Source organism: Parambassis ranga, chromosome 9, assembly GCF_900634625.1.
Source record: "Parambassis ranga chromosome 9, fParRan2.1, whole genome shotgun sequence".
Lineage (NCBI taxonomy): Eukaryota > Metazoa > Chordata > Actinopteri > Ambassidae > Parambassis > Parambassis ranga.
This window is the reverse complement of record NC_041030.1, coordinates 17,323,454-17,340,898: the sequence shown is the minus strand read 5'-3', so window position 1 is coordinate 17,340,898 and position 17,445 is coordinate 17,323,454. Positions and strand designations below refer to the sequence as shown.

The following is a 17,445-nucleotide window of genomic DNA, read 5'->3' as shown; positions in this document are numbered from 1 at the left end:
CTAAAAATGAATCACTTTTTTGCCAAATTGAACAATAAATCTGATGTACACAGGCAAAGGCCAACAGAAGACTGTATTGTAAAAGTAGCATTTTATGTTGTTGATTATTTAACAGCAGCAGCCGATTAAAGTTTTTTGAAGCGTGTTATTGGTAAAATGGAGTTTAACAAAGACACTTCATCAGGTTATCTGTGTCAAGATCTGTGATTAAAACAGAAAGTAAAAGTTTAGACCCAGTTTACACACCAGTTTACGCTCCTACCTAACTTCCCTTTCTTCCACCACCACACCCGTGTTTTCCCTACTTCTCTTTCTCTCGGTTCCTCCATTTGTCTTCCTCTACATCCCTCTCATGCTTTCATTTCCTCCCTCGCCAGCCTATTGTCCTCCTCTCTCTGCCATGAGCAAACCGGCTGCGATGCTGTTTTAGATCCACTGGAGGGATAAGTGTTGGAGCAGAACACTCACGCTGTTCCTGCATGAGTTTGTGTAAGGTGGAGGGCATGCATGAGTGCTGTCATAGAAACACCTGAGGACATGCTTAAGATGAGGTGTGTGTGTGTATGTGTGTGTGTTGCACAGCAGCAGTAAACACATGTGTCACCTGAATTCCCCAGGACACTCGTCATAATGCCTTTTCATTCATCCAAGTGTGTGTAAGTTGTGTGTGTCCGGGTATTACTCATGTTGTGGGGACCTGAAACTGTTTGCAGAAAAAAAGTAATTAAAAGTACCTCAGCCACGTTGGTTTGCACGTTGCTTTTACAGCCCAGTATCCTCGGCAAATTAAAAGTCCAAAAACATAACAAATAGTAGAGAAATAATAAAAATAAACAATGTGACCGCATCAAATGTTTCTGCAGATACTTGTTTGCCTAAAACCTAAGATTGTGAATTGCAGTTTCAGATGACAGCATACTCCTAACTCTGTGCCAGTAAGTGTAGGAAGGGCCTGTTACAACAAAACAATGCCATTGTGTAAAAAGTGTGGCTGCTAAAGATACGTTTTTCCACTTAGGATAAAGCTATGGATCCACATTTACTCCAAGAGATCAAAATTAAGACTTTTTTTAGAAGCAGCCTCAGAGGTCTTGATGCTGATAAACCATGTTGCTTGGTGTCCCCAATGATTCTGCTTCTGATCATTCCCTTCTGGTGTTTGTGTGAGAGTTATTATCTGTGGGCTCCGACTGAAGATTCAGTTAGCATACTCCCAAAAGCAACATTCTCACAAATGAGCAGTTTTTGTTCTTTTAGACAAAATAACAATGATCATAGTGCAGGCTATAGTCAGCAAAGTATCAGTCATAGTGCTCAGCAAATGCGTGTGTGTGTGTGTGTGTGTGTTCATCTTTTAATTTAGAATTCATTCTCCAATAACAACCTTAAAGATTATTTACTACTATGTTCATAGTCTGCTTCAGTAAATGTGTGCTGCGGCCTGTGCAACGAGTGGTTAATTGTAGTTTCAGTGAGCAGGTTCCTGGGTGGACTGTTGATTTGCTGCCTGATTTAAAGATCTACCAAGTGCTGCGTTCACAGACTCACAGTTGTAAACTAATCGCATCACAATATATGTACCAAAAAAGTGGTTGTAATTTGGAAAATCATATTTTTCTTGGTACATAGCCATAAAAGGTTGAATAATTTGCACAAGTGCAGTTCTTGTGTTTAACTGGTGGTAGTGTTTGAGTGTGTATTCTGCGCTGGTCTTTTACTGATAATATGAGTTTAGATTATTTTATTCATCAAATTATTGTTTTTTGTGTGTTTACCACGGAGAACTTTAAGGGAGGCACTTTTTTTAAGAAATAATGTAATTAATACGTTATTATGATATGTGACGGACACATGCATGTGGAATATTTCCGATTGCCCCTGAATGCAGCATTAGTATGGTGGGAGAGGCTGGTTTGTTGACTCACTCGGGGCTTTGGCTGCGCTGTAGCTGCAACTGGCAAACTAGCTAGCAACCTTGTCAGAGTTACAGTCGTTCAGTTGACAATATGTCAATAAGGTGGCTGTCGTCGTAGCTGTAGCTACACATTCTGGCACAGGGAAGGTGACTGGCTGCAGATGAATTCTGTGTTACCGGGGCCGAATAATAAGCAAGCACGACGTGGTTTTTAGCTAGCATTAGCTTAAGTTACAAGATTGACAAGATAAACGGGTGAAGTTCCAGCGAAGTGAGATGGGTAATGCTTGGCTGACCAGAGGTAGCTTATGTAGCAAGTTAGCCAGCTAGCCAGCTGACTGCGATGTGGAAATATGAATATTCCCAGATGGATTTCGCCAGTAAATAAATTATTATCTATCCGGACAGCTATCTTAGAGCTGATCATAACAAACTGAAGCAGCAGTGTCTGCCCGAAACTGTAAAAAAACTGTCCCTCGTCCTGGGTGCAGCGCTGGCCTAGGAAGCTAGCCGAAAGCTACCTTAGCTGCACGTCTGGCTCATCAGCCAAAGTAAGTACTTACTCTCATTATTAATTCGTTTACTGTTTCATCCGTTTCTTTATACGCGTACAACGTAATCCGTTTAACTTTAGAGTCAGAGTCAAATTGATGGAATGCATTTTCATAATGTTATATAATTTCTAACGTTAACATGGTATTTGTGGGTGTGTGAGGCTGCTTTTGTTAAGTTAATCTATTGAAGCCAAAGCTAGCCGACCTGTAACACTCAAGATCACGGCCTTGATGAGTCTGTTCTACTGCTAAGTTTATGATATTTAACTTGACATGCTTGGTCTGTCTGAGCTTACCCCTTCATATGACACATACAATGTAAACTGACAACGAGGTATGACATTGTTATTGGCATTCCGTTAGAAATACCCCATGCCCAGATGGAAAACAAATTATATGTGAGGGTGTAAATATGGTTTCATGCTGCTGTACAATATATATATATATATATTCGAAATATCGAAATTTAAAAGCCTGAAGTGAAACACACCTTTAAACCTTGTTGAAAATGGTGTGATGTACTTTAATTTGCATCTTTTCATCAGTGTGTGCAGACTGCAACTGAATTCAACAAAAAACATTACATTAATTGCATTCATTGTATTATTTTCAGCTCATAAATAATTGCCTGCATGAAGTCAAGTGCATAATCGGAATAAAAATCAGAAATACTTTTAATAATCCCAGGGGGAAATTGCTTAAACTTGTGTAGTACAGTGTTAGGAATCTAACACGCAAACGTTCAGAGGATCAGTAGCTGATTTATTGTGCTGAAATGCTGATCAGCCACTTTTTTTCAGTTCCTCAAATGTGAGAAAATAATCTGTTTTTGTTGCAATTTCCTTGGGATCTGAGAAAGTGTGATTCTTTTTGTTTCTATTCAGACTTTTTTGTTTCTCGTTTTCTGACATACATTAAGATTCTTGTTCTTCTTTTTTTTTTACACAGCCCAAAAGAAATGATGAATTCATGTCAAAACAAAGAGAACCCTTTTATAAATACTTTAAGGGTTAGAAGCATTAGCACTGTCTGATTTTTAACAGTTCTCTGTAACTCAATATTTATTCTTTTGCCAAATTGTTGCAACTAAATCTTTACATGCAATGTTTTTTCCATCCATGTAGAAAGAGCCTGCTGTTTTTCTCAATTACATACTTTGTACTTTATCCTAACACTGAAGTGTAATTTTCTACTATTTGTGTTGTTCATCTAATCATCCAAACACAACTCACACATGCAGCAGGGATCAAAATCTTAACACTGCTTTACAATGAACTCTCACTCTCAAGAGTCGCCTATTTTTGAATTAGATGTGCAAATTTTATAACCTTTTTTCAGACACTGGTTCCTCTGTACTGCAGCTTTACGTAATGCTTTTGATAACGGTTTATGCAACAGTTCATACCATGTATCCTGATTACTATGTTAAATGTATTGCACTTGGCTTAAAAAGAAAAAAAGAAGATTTTTTTTAATCTGACATTTTGTTTTGAACTGATTGAAGGCTATATGTTGCTGATGACCTCCCTGCCTGCCATGGACACTGTGACTGACACTTGCCCCGTGGTGCACCAAAATGGGACCGCCCATCGGGAATCTCCAGACACAAGACCGGCCACTGCTGTTCTACGGCTTCATTTCTACCACACCAGCCAGGGAGCAGCAGACTGCAACTTTCTCAGCTACCCTCCTGGGAACTACGTGGCTGAGGAGCTCTGTATAGATGCAGCCAAAGCATGCAGTGAGTATTCAAGCTGTGGAAGCTTGCCTGAAGCACCCACATTTGTGCATTTTGCTATAACATGGAGCATAGGTCCTAAGGTCGGGTTATCAAGAGGCCTGAAACATTGATGACCTGTGATCCATGCTTTGTTTACGGTTTGTCGAACTTTCTTTACTCTGTGACGAGATAAGGAAAAAAAATACGGTAGTTGCTTGCAGTTTTTTTGCAGAGGTACAGTTATGAGTCAATATAAAAGTATGGCTGTACTAATATACAACAGGGCCATGCGGGGGGGGGGGGGGGGGGGGGGTGGGGGTGGTGACTAGACTTACCTGCATGTTGTTGGAACTGCATGGTATGTGTTTGATGATAAACCAAACAAAACTGACATTTTAGACAAACTTTACTGACCTTTCTTTTCACCTGTGTTGGTACTAGAAACAGATTTTCATATGTTTTTGTACCTGTGTACCTCCCACTAAATAACATTACTGGCATGTCGGAGTTATGCATAATTAACTGGAGCACAAGCATACGAAACATGAAGTTTTTTTTTTTGTTCTCCGGTAGGTGTTTCACCTCTGTACTGCAGCCTTTTTGGTCTTTTCCGAGAACGAGACCACTTGTGGTTTTCGCCAAACCACATCTTCCAACTCGATGATTTGGCCTCTGAAGATGTGTTTTTCAGAATACGGTAGCATGCAGGTTTTTTTTTACCTTTGTATTTCTTCTTAAGTGTTATTTACAGATAATAACTAACATACCCTCATGATTAACCTCAGGTACTACTTCCCTGGCTGGTACAGTGGGGGAGCATCCAGGGCTTATCGATATGGGGTCTCTAAAGGGTCAGAAAGCCCCGTCCTTGATGACTATGTAATGTCATACCTCTTCTCTCAGGTAAGCACCTGAACTTACCCCAACCATGTCTCACAAAGTGGTTAGGGTCAGATTAACCGAATTATTGTGGACAATCACATAATGCATTGCAGCACAGTATTGCAGATTACAAAACAAGGAGTTATCAGTTTGACGTTGACATTTTAAAGCATTATCCCGGAACAATGGGGAAGATATGTAAATAACAATCTATGGCACTGATACATTTTTTATTTTCTTTCTCTGTCCTGGAAAGCAGAGGACAGCCCATACAAGCTAGCATGGGACAAATAAGAAAGGTGGCACTATTAGTGAGGGGAGTTAAAAATTCCGAAAGCGTCAGTGGGTCGAAGTGAGGTTCCTGTTCCTGTATAAAACAATTAGCTCTGCCACCCAAAGGAAATGCGCTCTATATTTAAAAGGTACAGTAATGATGCCTGTGAGGCTCAATAAATGATATGGCAATACAGGAAGCTGCTTGGTGCTGCTCTCAAGACTGTAGAAACATTCCAGGTTTGTTGTGTCGAGTGATCTGTGGGAGCTGAACAAATGCAGATTTTTGGGTGGAATGGGTATCAAGCGAACACAAGGAAATAAGGTGACCCTGTGTTGTTACTCAAGTTTGAGATTTTGTCATTTTAAAAATAAAAAATTAATCTAATAATCTACTTCTCAAGGCAAGTTGTGCATAGTAACAGTAGTGGCACCATTCATAGTATTTGCTTTAAATAATTATTGTGTTTATCAAGAAGGCTGTAATAGGCTTATGGACCCATGGTAGCTCTGCTAATCTGTTACTACTGCTTATTAATGCCAGAAAAAAAGTGTGTTTATGAGTGGAGTATATGTTTTATATTTCCCCCCCACACGCAGTATTAAAGGTAAATAATCACCATAGAATGAGCAGAGTTGTCAGTTTAATCATCAGTGCCCTACAAGTTCTTATTTCAAACGACCACATGGCAGTGGAGAGGTTCCTGGTGTAGGTGACTTCAGGTAACTCAAGCCAGTAATATGACTAAAGTTGAACTCTGTGTGAACTAAAGGATTATGTGGAATTATGCCTGTGAAAATCTGCCCTGGTGGCCGGCTCACGGAAAGCCTAAAAGAGGTAGAAGGGAAGCACCGCTACAGGACTCATTCGAGCACATTGTGTGGTTGTGACCATTAAGCCATTCCACAAGGTGTCATTCACTGTGGGCAGATGTTGTTTTTGGTTTATGAAGGATATGTTGAATTACTTTAAAGCTAATCATGAGTTGAGGTGCTGTGTCTGTGATAAAGAAAGGCTGTTATGACTTTCGTGGGTAAGTGTGTCTCTTCGTGCAGTTGTAGATTAACTAATATAACTGCAAAAGCAAACGGAAGCCCTCGCTCTTCAAAGAACAGTGAGAAATGAGAGAATGCACGGTAACTTTACTGAATTCTCTCATATTACTATTTCAACAGTGTTTTCATTTGTGACTTGAAGGATAAATAATTTAACAACGCTGACTGGTGTTTTCTCAAAATGTCCTAAAGACCCTGATAAATAATACATCGTGTTGATTGTCTGCAGCTGTGCTCTCACTCAAAGCATGGCATTCACAGCTATGCAGCAACAAATTAAATGTTACCCTGTAGTTCTGGTCTGTTTAATGTTCACACTGACTTATTAGAGTCAAAACAAGAGTTGCAAACATGACGTCAGATGGGCTAGGAGGAAGCTCTTTTATTGGTCAGTTGTGGTGGACACTGGACAGCCATCCTCCATCATCTGCTGTGTAGATTATTGTCTGTTAAAGTCTACATATATTATGATCCTACAAGAAGGATAGGATAAGGCTGTAATTTTATTAGGTCCCATAGATGCTCAATGCTCCTGGTACTATGTTTGGGCAGCAGTGGCTCAGTGGTATAGCAGGGTTGGTTCGATCCCAACTCCTCCCTAAGTCATTGTTGTGTGTCCTTGGGAAAGACACTTTACCCGCTCTGCCTCCAGTGTACTCACTGGTGTGGCACGCCTTGCTAGTCATTGTATGACACTGCTTGGCAGCAGCCTTGAACAGAGACCATCCATTATTAAAGTATCTAAAATAAAATAAAAATAATCAGTAGTGAAATACATTTGAATGTCATTTGACTTCATCAGGCACATCGCCTAGCACAAAAGTTGCCAGTGTCGTTTGCAAGTTGTTGCAGCACATTCTACACGGCAGCCAGATGGGCAACGCCTCTTCAAGCAGTGTTGTCAGTGATTTTGCACATCTAAGTCAAGTAATTGCAAAAATAGTATCGCAGAGTATCAAAATACTTGTTTATCGCAGCTCTACATACAGTGTTTCAGCTCAACAACAAACATGCAGTGCTGGATCTGTGATTGTCTGCTCTCTATCTGTTGTTATGACAGGATGAGATAATTAGGTTAAAATGTTTCAAGGATGCTTGCTATACTGAGGCATTTCACTCAATGTGTTTTCTTTGAATTGTTGTAACGACCACTGTGTCCTCTCATCCCTTTTTGCAGTGGAGGAATGACTTTGTGAATGGCTTGGTGAAGATCCCAAACTCTCACGAGACACAGGAAGAGTGCCTTGGTATGGCTGTGCTTGACATGACAAGAACAGCCAAGGAGAAACAGATGTCACCTCTGGACATCTACCACACTATAAGGTAAGACTCATCACTAATTGATGTGTTGGAATAAAGTGATTGGTATTGATCTTTTCTGTAAACAGTGCAGCTCTTCACTAAGTGGAGCTGTCATTTCTCTGCAGCCTGCTTCTTAATAGCAGTAAACTAACCATCCAATAAGAAGATGACAGTATTTGATTTTCTACTGTGTAATGTAAATTTGTGCATAAGATTCACTGTTGTCCTGCTAGAGGCATAAAAAAAATTACCACTGGCTTCACGTTGTTACAAACTGTTTGTCTTCCAGCTATAAATCCTTCCTACCGAAGGACATACGAGCTCAGATCCAGGACTGCAATTTCTTGACGCGTAAGCGAATCCGTTTCCGCTTCAAGCGCTTCATCCAGCAGTTCAGTCAGTGCCGGACCACAGTGCGCGATCTTAAGCTTAAGTACCTCATCAGCATGGAGTCCCTGGAAAAAGCCTTTTACACAGAGACTTTCCAGGTCAGGGAACCGTCCAGCGGACAGCTCATCATCCTGGTTGCCGCAGACACTGGCATACAGTGGTGTCGCGAGAAATTGAAAGATTCAGAACAGGTTGGTAGTTTATACTGGTATAATATACATATTGTAATAGAAACAAGATGTTCAGTCAGTTTTCTAGTTGCCTTAGGTGTCACCCAACAAAGCCTGTTAAATAAAGAGAGGTGTAATTTGTTCCACCAGGAGTTGCAGACCTTGTGTGATTTCCCTGATGTCACGGATATCAGCATCAAACAGGCCAGCAAAGAGGGCGCTGCAGAGAGCCGGATGGTCACCATTAACAAGCAGGATGGCAAGAATCTGGTAATTTCACCTTTAAAACCTCTGTCTGTGCACTGCTGTCACCTGTTTGGTTTACATCCTCATGTCTGAAATAGTCCTCATGATTTGATGTATTCGGTTTTTTTCATTTCAGGAGCTAGAGTTCCCCACGCTACCTGAAGCTCTTTCCTTCGTGTCCCTCATTGACGGCTACTATCGCCTGACCACAGATGCACATCACTACCTTTGTAAAGAAGTGGCACCTCCCAGGCTTGTGGAGTCCATCACTTCTCATTGTCATGGACCCATTTCGTAAGTACCAGATAACTGATGAATTGTGAATGATTTAAAAATATGTTGCCCAGCCACAATCTGCAGCTGGTGCTTCATGTGCAGCAAGCAAGCATTTTCTTGACCCCTCTGCTTGCTGTGTGTTAACATTACAGAATGGAGTTTGCGGTCAACCGACTACAGAAGTGCGGAAACAAACGAGGGTTATACATTTTGAGATGTAGCCCAAAAGACTTCAACAGATATTTTCTGACTTTCCCTGTTGAGGTAGGCATCACTCACATGTGGTGGTAAAACTTTCACCTCTGCAGCTCATCCAAAGACTTTGGCGACTGAACTTAGATTTTATCTGTCGGGAATTATGTTAATAGTGGCGCCAGTATTTTGAATTTTAATACCAACATCAAAATGTTTTCACTGCACCTCATTTATCTGTTGTAGCTGATTTTTTTGCACATGTTTTTCATTAGTTTTCATCCATAACAAACAGAAGATCTTATCCTAAATAAATGAATGTATATCAGTAAATACCTGGTGTGCACAAATGACCTTGTTTTCACAACACGTATTGAGTCTAGTATCATTTACCGTTATTTTAAATGTTATAATCCTGTCTCTAAGGAGTATAAACCTCTTAGAATTAGGTGTGGCTCATAGATCATCTTGTCACCAGTAGCATCCCACACACCTACAGCCACACAGTAACTATTGATAGATATACTATCTGTTTGTGCACTTCTGAGCTCCTCTTTATTTCTGCTAGATGTATGATGCTGTGGAATACAAGCATTGCCAGATAACCAGGTCTGTCAGCGGGGAGTTTAACCTCAGTGGAACCAAAAGAAATTTCAGCAGCCTGCAGGAACTTCTCAGCTGCTACCAAAAGGAAACTGTGCGCTCAGACAGCATCATTTTCCAGTTCAGCAAGTGCTGTCCGCCTAAATCCAAAGGTAAGCCTGCAGGCTCAGAACACATAACCACAGTCTAAAGATGACGGGGAATGCTTCATGGAAACTTCCCTATTCTATTCAGTAATAAAAGCACACACGTAGTTTAGACACTGGGACTGTATAACAAATGTTTGTTTTGGAATTTACAAGCAATATAAATGAGCAGGGATGACCAGACTGTTGTTTATGGGTTTCGGTAAGTGAACACATCTCTGTTCACAGTCTGACGTGCAGCACACTGTCGCCCTTTGACCCGTCCACGCTATTGTATTCACTTCATCAATGAGTTTAATTTAAATTTCTAGCTTTTGTGAACACCACTGACAACAGACCTCTTAATCACTGCCAGTGTCACTGAGGATTGTGTGTGTGGTCATTTATAGGGAGTCCCTTAGGTTCATTGTGTAGAACTGTTTCCTTATTATAAGTGTTGATGGGCAAAACAGATCAGAAAGATATGGCTTCATCCAAACAGAAGAAGAGTGTGTGTCTAGCTGCATATGTGCATAACTCAGGGAGCCCTGTGTGCCATTTATTTTGCCATCAGGTGCTGCTTTTTATTGACCTTGTAGATGGATCTTTAGGGCAGATAGCGTAGACATTCTTTGTGTTTTTGGATGTGCACATTACTTATTGTCTTCTGCCTGAACCTTTGGGGTTTGAGGTTTGTCAAAAGAATCAAGGATGTAACAAAGGTGGTAATATAGTTACAGGAAACAGTGTGTTTTACTGACATAGATAAACATGACACATTGCTTTCCAAAATGTACACTCTGCAAGCAGTCTAGAAAAGTTAGGCAAGGGGAAATGAGGTCTGTTTAAGAGGTTGTGAGTCAGCCTTGGTCGCTGCTCAGGCTTGGCTTGGACTGGTGTTTTGTTTTTATATGGTTTTGACAGTCCTGTCTATAGTTATGTCACTTGAGGAATTTCAGCCAAATTCTAATAAGAATCTGCCAGAAAACATTATGGGATTGTTTTGTTCTTTTTGTGTTTTTACTGATTGTGATTTGCACTAGTGTTACCAGACATGGAGCAGGAGAATTCGTGCTGCATATTAAAAACACTTAGCTGAGCTAATGAAGAGGTCAAATATTTGAAAAAGTATGTAGATACTAATACAAAGAAAGCATCATTGACATTGTTGTATACAGCAGAATGTTGTATATCGTTTTATATATATAATTGGTTTCATTGCTTTCTTTCTTTTCTGAATGACAAAGCAAAGCCAACAGTCAAGATAATTCAGGGGTGTCTCAGTTACTGCGTGCTTTCATCAGCATGTCAGAACTGGTTGCAGCAGAAATGAATGACTACATTAGGAATTAAGAGTCTTTGGAATTTCTGACTCATATCATCATTTCTGCTGCTTTTTTCCCAAATATTGGACACATGCGTACGTGTTTGTTTTAATACCATAATTGTTTATTGATTCTAAAAGTCTTCCTTTTGATTTCAATATGATACCATATGAACTCTCTAGAATTTTAATCTCAAGTTTACAATTTTGGCAATTCACCCGCAACAGGCAGGAGAAATCAAAGGTTTCTTAGTTATCACCTGCTCTAATTATGACTGCATCTACAGAAATTGATAAACAAATAGGGCTGCATCATGTCTTGACTCAAATGACTGATTCATGTGCTCCTTTCTTACGTTGAACTTGGGCTCGGGACATTTGGGGAAACCACTGTATGAATCTGTTTCTTTCTTTTCCACCATCAGAAAAGTCCTGCCTCCTCGTGTGCAGGAGCAACAAAGGCTCAGAAGTGCCTTCATCTCCATCACTACATCAACACATTAGTCAAATGGTGTTTCACAAGATCAGGAAAGAAGACCTGGAATTTGTAAGCTTTGTTCCTATGTTCAGGGTCATGATGATGCACTTCTGTGTTACACACACTATCATTAGTATAGCTCTCTGAATTAACCTGTTCAATCAAAAATAACCTTTCTTAGATGGAGAGTCTTGGTCAAGGGACTTTTACAAAGATCTTCAAAGGGGTCAGAAAGGAGCTTGGAGACTATGGACAGGTTCATCAAACAGACATCGTGATGAAGGTCCTGGACCAGGTCCACAGGAATTACTCTGAGGTTTGTTGCTCCCAAGTTTTCAGGGTCCCTGAAATGTTTTTAGTGTATACACAAATGCCTTTTTTTATTATAGATTAATATTAACATTTACTTTATTAATCCCTGTGGGGAAATTAAGTATGTACGTGTGTATGTAGGAATTTTAGACACTTGCAAGTGTCCAACCACTAGATTGTTTAATTTTGGGATATGTTATATATTTAATCATATAAATTGTTGTATTTTGTATTTTTCTCTTGTCTCACAGTCTTTTTTTGAAGCTGCCAGCATGATGAGCCAGTTATCCCATAAGCACCTGATCCTTAACTATGGGGTGTGTGTGTGTGGAGAAGAGAGTAAGTCTTCTGTACAAGGACATACTGTACTGTACTTTTTGTTATGCCTGCAATGGCCAAGTCACAACACAGGGATACCCACATGGCAAACGGTGTACAAGGTTGAAAAATTCATTCGATGGCAAAATTGTAGAACACAATACTGCACACAAACAAAAGAACCCACATAGGCCTGAACAAAACCTTCAACTTAAATCCCAACAAACCCCCAGCAAGGGGCCTGAAAGGGTCAGAGTGGCAGCAGGGTCACACCAGCAGCAGCCAGAGAGAGAGACATCTTTAGGAATACCAGCTTATAAAGACTTCAGTGAGGGAACATCAGTCCCTTAAGCTGGATCCATACTCTGCGAGACAAAGAACTTTTTCCCCCGTGCAGACGTTACGCCCACAAAATGACGTCATTTTTTGTCTCTGACCCGCCCGCTGTTCCGCACTCTTGGGCACAGGGTCCGGGCCGAACCATGTCTTTCAAGGCTGTGCGGCAACCATGCTGTGATTGGTCGGAATTTATTGTGGGCGTGATGAATGTGGAGAAGCGCAAGAGCCTCTCCAGGTATATAGGTAGGTGTATAAACAGCACTGATTCAACAGATTTAATTAATTCAACAATGGATGTTTTTGAGGAGAAGCTTGCTGAGGCAACAACTCCTGGAAGGAGATAGCAACGATACTTTGCACAGAAGAGAGTGTGTGTCGCAAAAAGTGGCGCTACCTGCGCGACAGATTTGCAAAGGCAAAACGCCGTGTGCATATTCATCTCCTCGTCCATCTCCTTTAACAAAGCTGCAAAATCCATAATGTCAGCTGCTGTACCTTCCTCTGTTCGCAAACACTGGAGGTGGGCTGTGTGTGATGTTCCTGTTTGGTGTCTGACGTGCGCTGCAGTGGGCGCACACACACGTCTCGCGGAGTATGGTACCTCCATGCGGAAAAGACCTTTTTTTATCTCTTACCACCCGTGGAGCGCGTTCTCCGCGCTTTGTCTCGCAGAGTATGGATCCAGCTTTAGTGAAGTAGAAGGAGCCAACCTGGAGAGAAACAGAAGCAAGCACAGCAACCAGCAGGCCCAGGGCCGTCACACTTTTTGACATGTCATGTCTTTTTGGTCCAGTGAAGTCAGCAGTCCGTGATGCTTCAGTATAATCTTTACCAGCTGCTAATATCCTCAGGTTAACAGCAGCGATCAAACCGTGAGAATGGTGGCCTATTTTTAGGAGGATTACAATACCCTGCCTCAGAATCTCACCAGCATCTCCTCACATGACTTCTCCTGCTGCACGCTGAACTGTAGGAATCTGCTTAGGCTGTGCGGCACATGTCTGCATTGCTTTCTGTCTATAATCAGGCGCATGTTTCACAAAGGCATTTGTGAGTTTAAACACAGAATTCATTTACCTTTACATGGAAATTTTTGAGTCACCCGTTTCCAAGCAGCTGACTTGAATCGGTTCACTCAGGTTGTCTCTATTAGTGTGTGCATTATGACTATTAAAAAAAAGCATAATTTAAGGGTTAAAGTGTCACTTTATGGTTGTGCTTTACTAATTACATTTGACAGATTAAACAAAGTACATTTGTTCAGTGGCTGTTTCAGTGAACAGTGGTGTTTTTTATCAATTATTGGAACATATGAAAAACGAATGGATGCTTTCTTTCCCCACTGCAGACATCATGGTGCAGGAGTACGTGAAGTTCGGCTCACTGGACACTTACTTGAAGAAGAACAAGAACTCGATAAACATTCTGTGGAAGCTTGAAGTGGCGAAGCAGCTGGCCTGGGCCATGAACTTCCTGGTATGACTGCCACGTTGTGTCCGCTTTGATTAGTCATTCTAAAACAGTTGTAAACGTTATGGTCTCCCCCCATTGAATTGTGAAGGAACTGTGATTGTTTATGTCCTCTCTGTGTCTCTATTTTCTCTCTGTATCTGCAGGAAGAAAAGCTTCTCGTTCATGGGAATGTGTGCGCTAAAAATGTTCTTCTGATCCGAGAGGAGGACCGCAGGGCAGGGAACCCCCCTTTCATCAAACTCAGTGACCCTGGTATCAGCATCACTGTCCTGCCCAAAGAAAGTGAGTTTATGCTCAGCTTGATTGTAATATCGGTTTTTAATCAGCAGGGGGCAGTAGGAACCCATGTAACACATTTCTGTTTAGATTGAAATGAACTACCTTCTGTTTTTGTGTTACAAAATGTAAAATACTCAGTGCAGAGGTGCGTTCAATGTAATGAATCAAACTGGAAATGTGCCTCCAAATGAACAGTGGTAAGTCAAATGCTTTTGTTTCTGGTTAGTCCTTATTGAGAGGATCCCTTGGGTGGCCCCTGAATGTATCGAGGACCCAGCCAAACTGAGCCTGGCTGCAGACAAGTGGAGCTTTGGCACCACACTATGGGAAATCTGCAGTGGTGGAGAAAAACCTTTAGCAACACTAGAGAACTCTAAGGTACGTCTGAGCAGCATGACCTAAAATTGAATCAAGCTATACATTTAACAGTGTATGTATCAACACAGTCTGCTTTGCTGCTTGGAGACGTCTTCAAGTGCTTTCTTTTTGGCATTATCACCAGGTTGTTGTGTCATTTTGTGCATCCACACACTGCACTAATTCTTGATTTTGTGTGACAGAAAACGCTGTTCTACGAGGATCACCATCAGCTTCCTGCACCAAAGTGGACTGAACTGGCTAATCTGATTACCAGCTGCATGGACTACGAGCCCACATTCAGGCCCACGTTTCGCGCAGTTATTCGTGACCTTCACAGCCTCTTCACACCAGGTTAGTGTGTGCCCCTCGAAAGCCAAATATCCCCCTGATGATGTCACAACAGGATCAGAAATCTAGGTCACACCGGTGTAGAATCTCAAATGTCACCACACACACCTGTTGTGACCACACATACATTTATCATGGTGTCTTGAGTTTGTCGATAAAGAGAGTCATGGCTTCTTCTTTTTATCCCATCTTTTGAATTTACATTTTGTTTTGTTTTCATAGACTACGAGTTGATTGTGGACAGCGACATCCTGCCCAACAGGACAGCTGGCTCTGGTTGGACAACTGGAGGATTTGAGAATCAGGAGCCTGCTCAGTTTGAAGAGAGACACCTCATATTCTTACAGCAGCTAGGCAAGGTATGTGGAAGTTATTGTGGTGCATCTGTTACTTCAATTTGGGCAATTACAGTCGAAGCACCATCAATTTGTGTGACATGGTGTGTTTACTATGATTTAAAAGGCATTTTCATTCATTGTGTTAGTGTTTACACACCAGACCAGGCCAGCATGATTCATGCCCTGCAATGAGCTTGCAACAAGAACTCTGTCTTTTTCTGATACTTATGGAGTTTGACAGCTAAATTAAACCACAAATGACCAAAATATAGCATGGAAAACTAATAAACAGTCCCACCACTGTTTCCCGGAAGGGCATGAGTCACAGTCTGATTGCTGCATGATTCATTTTATTCCAAGCAAACTACAATCTGAAAGGTCTGTGTTCAAGTAAATAAATTTAACAGCAAAGCAGAAGCAGCAAGACTTCTCAGACTGCACCAGTGTGAGTTGAAACTGGACAAACTGACAGACTCTAAAGCATCTTACTTTCACTTTGGTGAAGATAAGCATGCAAATCAAGACATTCCGCACATTTGCAACCATAAAAACATCCACCTGTGAGTTAGAAATGGTGAGTCAGCTTGTCTTGTTCATCTCTTCCAGGGTAACTTTGGCAGCGTGGAGATGTGTCGATATGACCCCCTTCAGGACAACACAGGAGACGTCGTCGCAGTGAAGAAACTGCAGCACAGCACTGCAGAGCACATCCGAGACTTCGAACGAGAAATTGAGATCCTAAAATCTCTCCAGCATGAAAACATTGTCAAGTACAAGGGAGTTTGTTACAGTGCAGGTACACATTTTCAGTTATGTTTGTAGGTTGAGCATCAGTCCTTCATATTCATACATTTAGATACTACTTTAATGATCCAAGTTCAAATGGCTGCCACATGCACATACGTATTCAGTTTGACATTGGCTCCTTCGGGATTAATAAAGTTTTTTATCTTATCTCCTGCAGGTCGACGAAATCTGCGTCTCATCATGGAATACCTTCCCTTTGGAAGTCTGCGAGACTACCTCATGAAAAACAAGGAGAGGATTGATCACAAGAAGCTTGTGCATTACACTTCTCAAATCTGCAAGGTACTGGAGCCAGGCTTGTTTTGTCACATTTTCACACCTTTTTATCTCATTCTTGAAATAATTCTGTGTGTCTGTTCTGTGATCTCACAGGGCATGGAGTACCTGTCAAGTAAGAGGTATATCCACAGGGACCTAGCAACACGAAACATCCTCGTGGAGAGTGAGCTGAGAGTGAAGATCGGGGACTTCGGCCTCACCAAAGTTCTGCCTCAGGACAAAGAGTATTACATGGTCAAAGAGCCCGGAGAGAGTCCCATATTCTGGTTAGACTATGTCTTTGTGTTGTGTTGATTCATCTTTGAAATCTGAATTTGCCATTTTGGAATTTACACTGCATCCGTAAGGATTGTCATTTAAATTTTCAGTCACTTTAGGTTTGACAGTCACCTGATGTGTTATTTTCATAGGTATGCCCCCGAGTCACTGACTGAGAGCAAGTTCTCTGTAGCATCAGATGTGTGGAGCTTTGGCGTCGTGCTTTATGAGCTCTTTACCCACAGCGACAAGAACTGCAGCCCCCCAGCAGTAAGTAGAATAATTGTATCTAGTGTAGAATAATTTTGATACTCTATCATCATCCCTCTGATCTGCAGTAAGTAAATGTATAGCTCTGACATCAAAACATAAATTTATGACTTCAGATTCTTTGAAGACATGAAAGAACCTGTAAGAACCTGTAAGAACACAATAACAAGAAAATTATCCTGTCAGTGTTTTGTAGAAAATATATATGCATTTGTCAGTACAGTGGTTCATCTGGTTCATTTCTGACGGTGTGTTGCAATGCATATGGATCTGGCAATTTAATGTATGTATTTGTCAGTGGTTTTACCCTTATTGTGAAGTGACATTGAACGCGTTCAGCTATCACAAGCTCACAGAAAGAATGTGGACATTGTCCAAATGGCTGTGAGACCAGTTCACACAGTCCACTGTGGGTGTGATATCCCAGAGTCGGTGTCGTGTTGAGGCTAGCTGCCAGCTCTGACTCCTGGCTCTGGGCCACATAGCGATCACTTGCATTGTTGGAGCTTGTGCCACCACTGTTTGAAGTCATTAGTTTCAGTCCTAGACAAACAACAA

At 41.2% G+C, this 17,445-nt stretch overlaps 1 protein-coding gene across 2 annotated transcripts in view; it reads left to right on the top strand.

Annotated features, from left to right (window-relative positions):
* The first annotated feature begins 1,936 nt into the window (after positions 1 to 1,936).
* The window catches only part of jak2b (Janus kinase 2b), a 17,415-nt gene continuing 1,906 nt past the window's right edge, over positions 1,937 to 17,445 (top strand). Inside the window, exons 1-22 of one of the 2 annotated variants that reach the window (XM_028415157.1) lie at positions 1,937 to 2,466; positions 3,974 to 4,210; positions 4,763 to 4,886; positions 4,975 to 5,092; positions 7,578 to 7,723; positions 7,992 to 8,283; positions 8,413 to 8,532; positions 8,645 to 8,802; positions 8,937 to 9,048; positions 9,545 to 9,731; positions 11,454 to 11,575; positions 11,688 to 11,822; positions 12,070 to 12,157; positions 13,824 to 13,951; positions 14,092 to 14,230; positions 14,454 to 14,605; positions 14,788 to 14,938; positions 15,158 to 15,294; positions 15,880 to 16,069; positions 16,238 to 16,362; positions 16,453 to 16,625; positions 16,770 to 16,887. In XM_028415157.1, coding sequence (XP_028270958.1) covers positions 3,979 to 4,210; positions 4,763 to 4,886; positions 4,975 to 5,092; positions 7,578 to 7,723; positions 7,992 to 8,283; positions 8,413 to 8,532; positions 8,645 to 8,802; positions 8,937 to 9,048; positions 9,545 to 9,731; positions 11,454 to 11,575; positions 11,688 to 11,822; positions 12,070 to 12,157; positions 13,824 to 13,951; positions 14,092 to 14,230; positions 14,454 to 14,605; positions 14,788 to 14,938; positions 15,158 to 15,294; positions 15,880 to 16,069; positions 16,238 to 16,362; positions 16,453 to 16,625; positions 16,770 to 16,887 — 3,147 coding nt within the window. In that variant the 5' untranslated portion in view covers positions 1,937 to 2,466; positions 3,974 to 3,978. Of the gene's footprint in view, positions 2,467 to 3,973; positions 4,211 to 4,762; positions 4,887 to 4,974; positions 5,093 to 7,577; positions 7,724 to 7,991; positions 8,533 to 8,644; positions 8,803 to 8,936; positions 9,049 to 9,544; positions 9,732 to 11,453; positions 11,576 to 11,687; positions 11,823 to 12,069; positions 12,158 to 13,823; positions 13,952 to 14,091; positions 14,231 to 14,453; positions 14,606 to 14,787; positions 14,939 to 15,157; positions 15,295 to 15,879; positions 16,070 to 16,237; positions 16,363 to 16,452; positions 16,626 to 16,769; positions 16,888 to 17,445 lie in introns of both variants that reach the window. The other variant, XM_028415156.1, reaches the window with a different exon arrangement.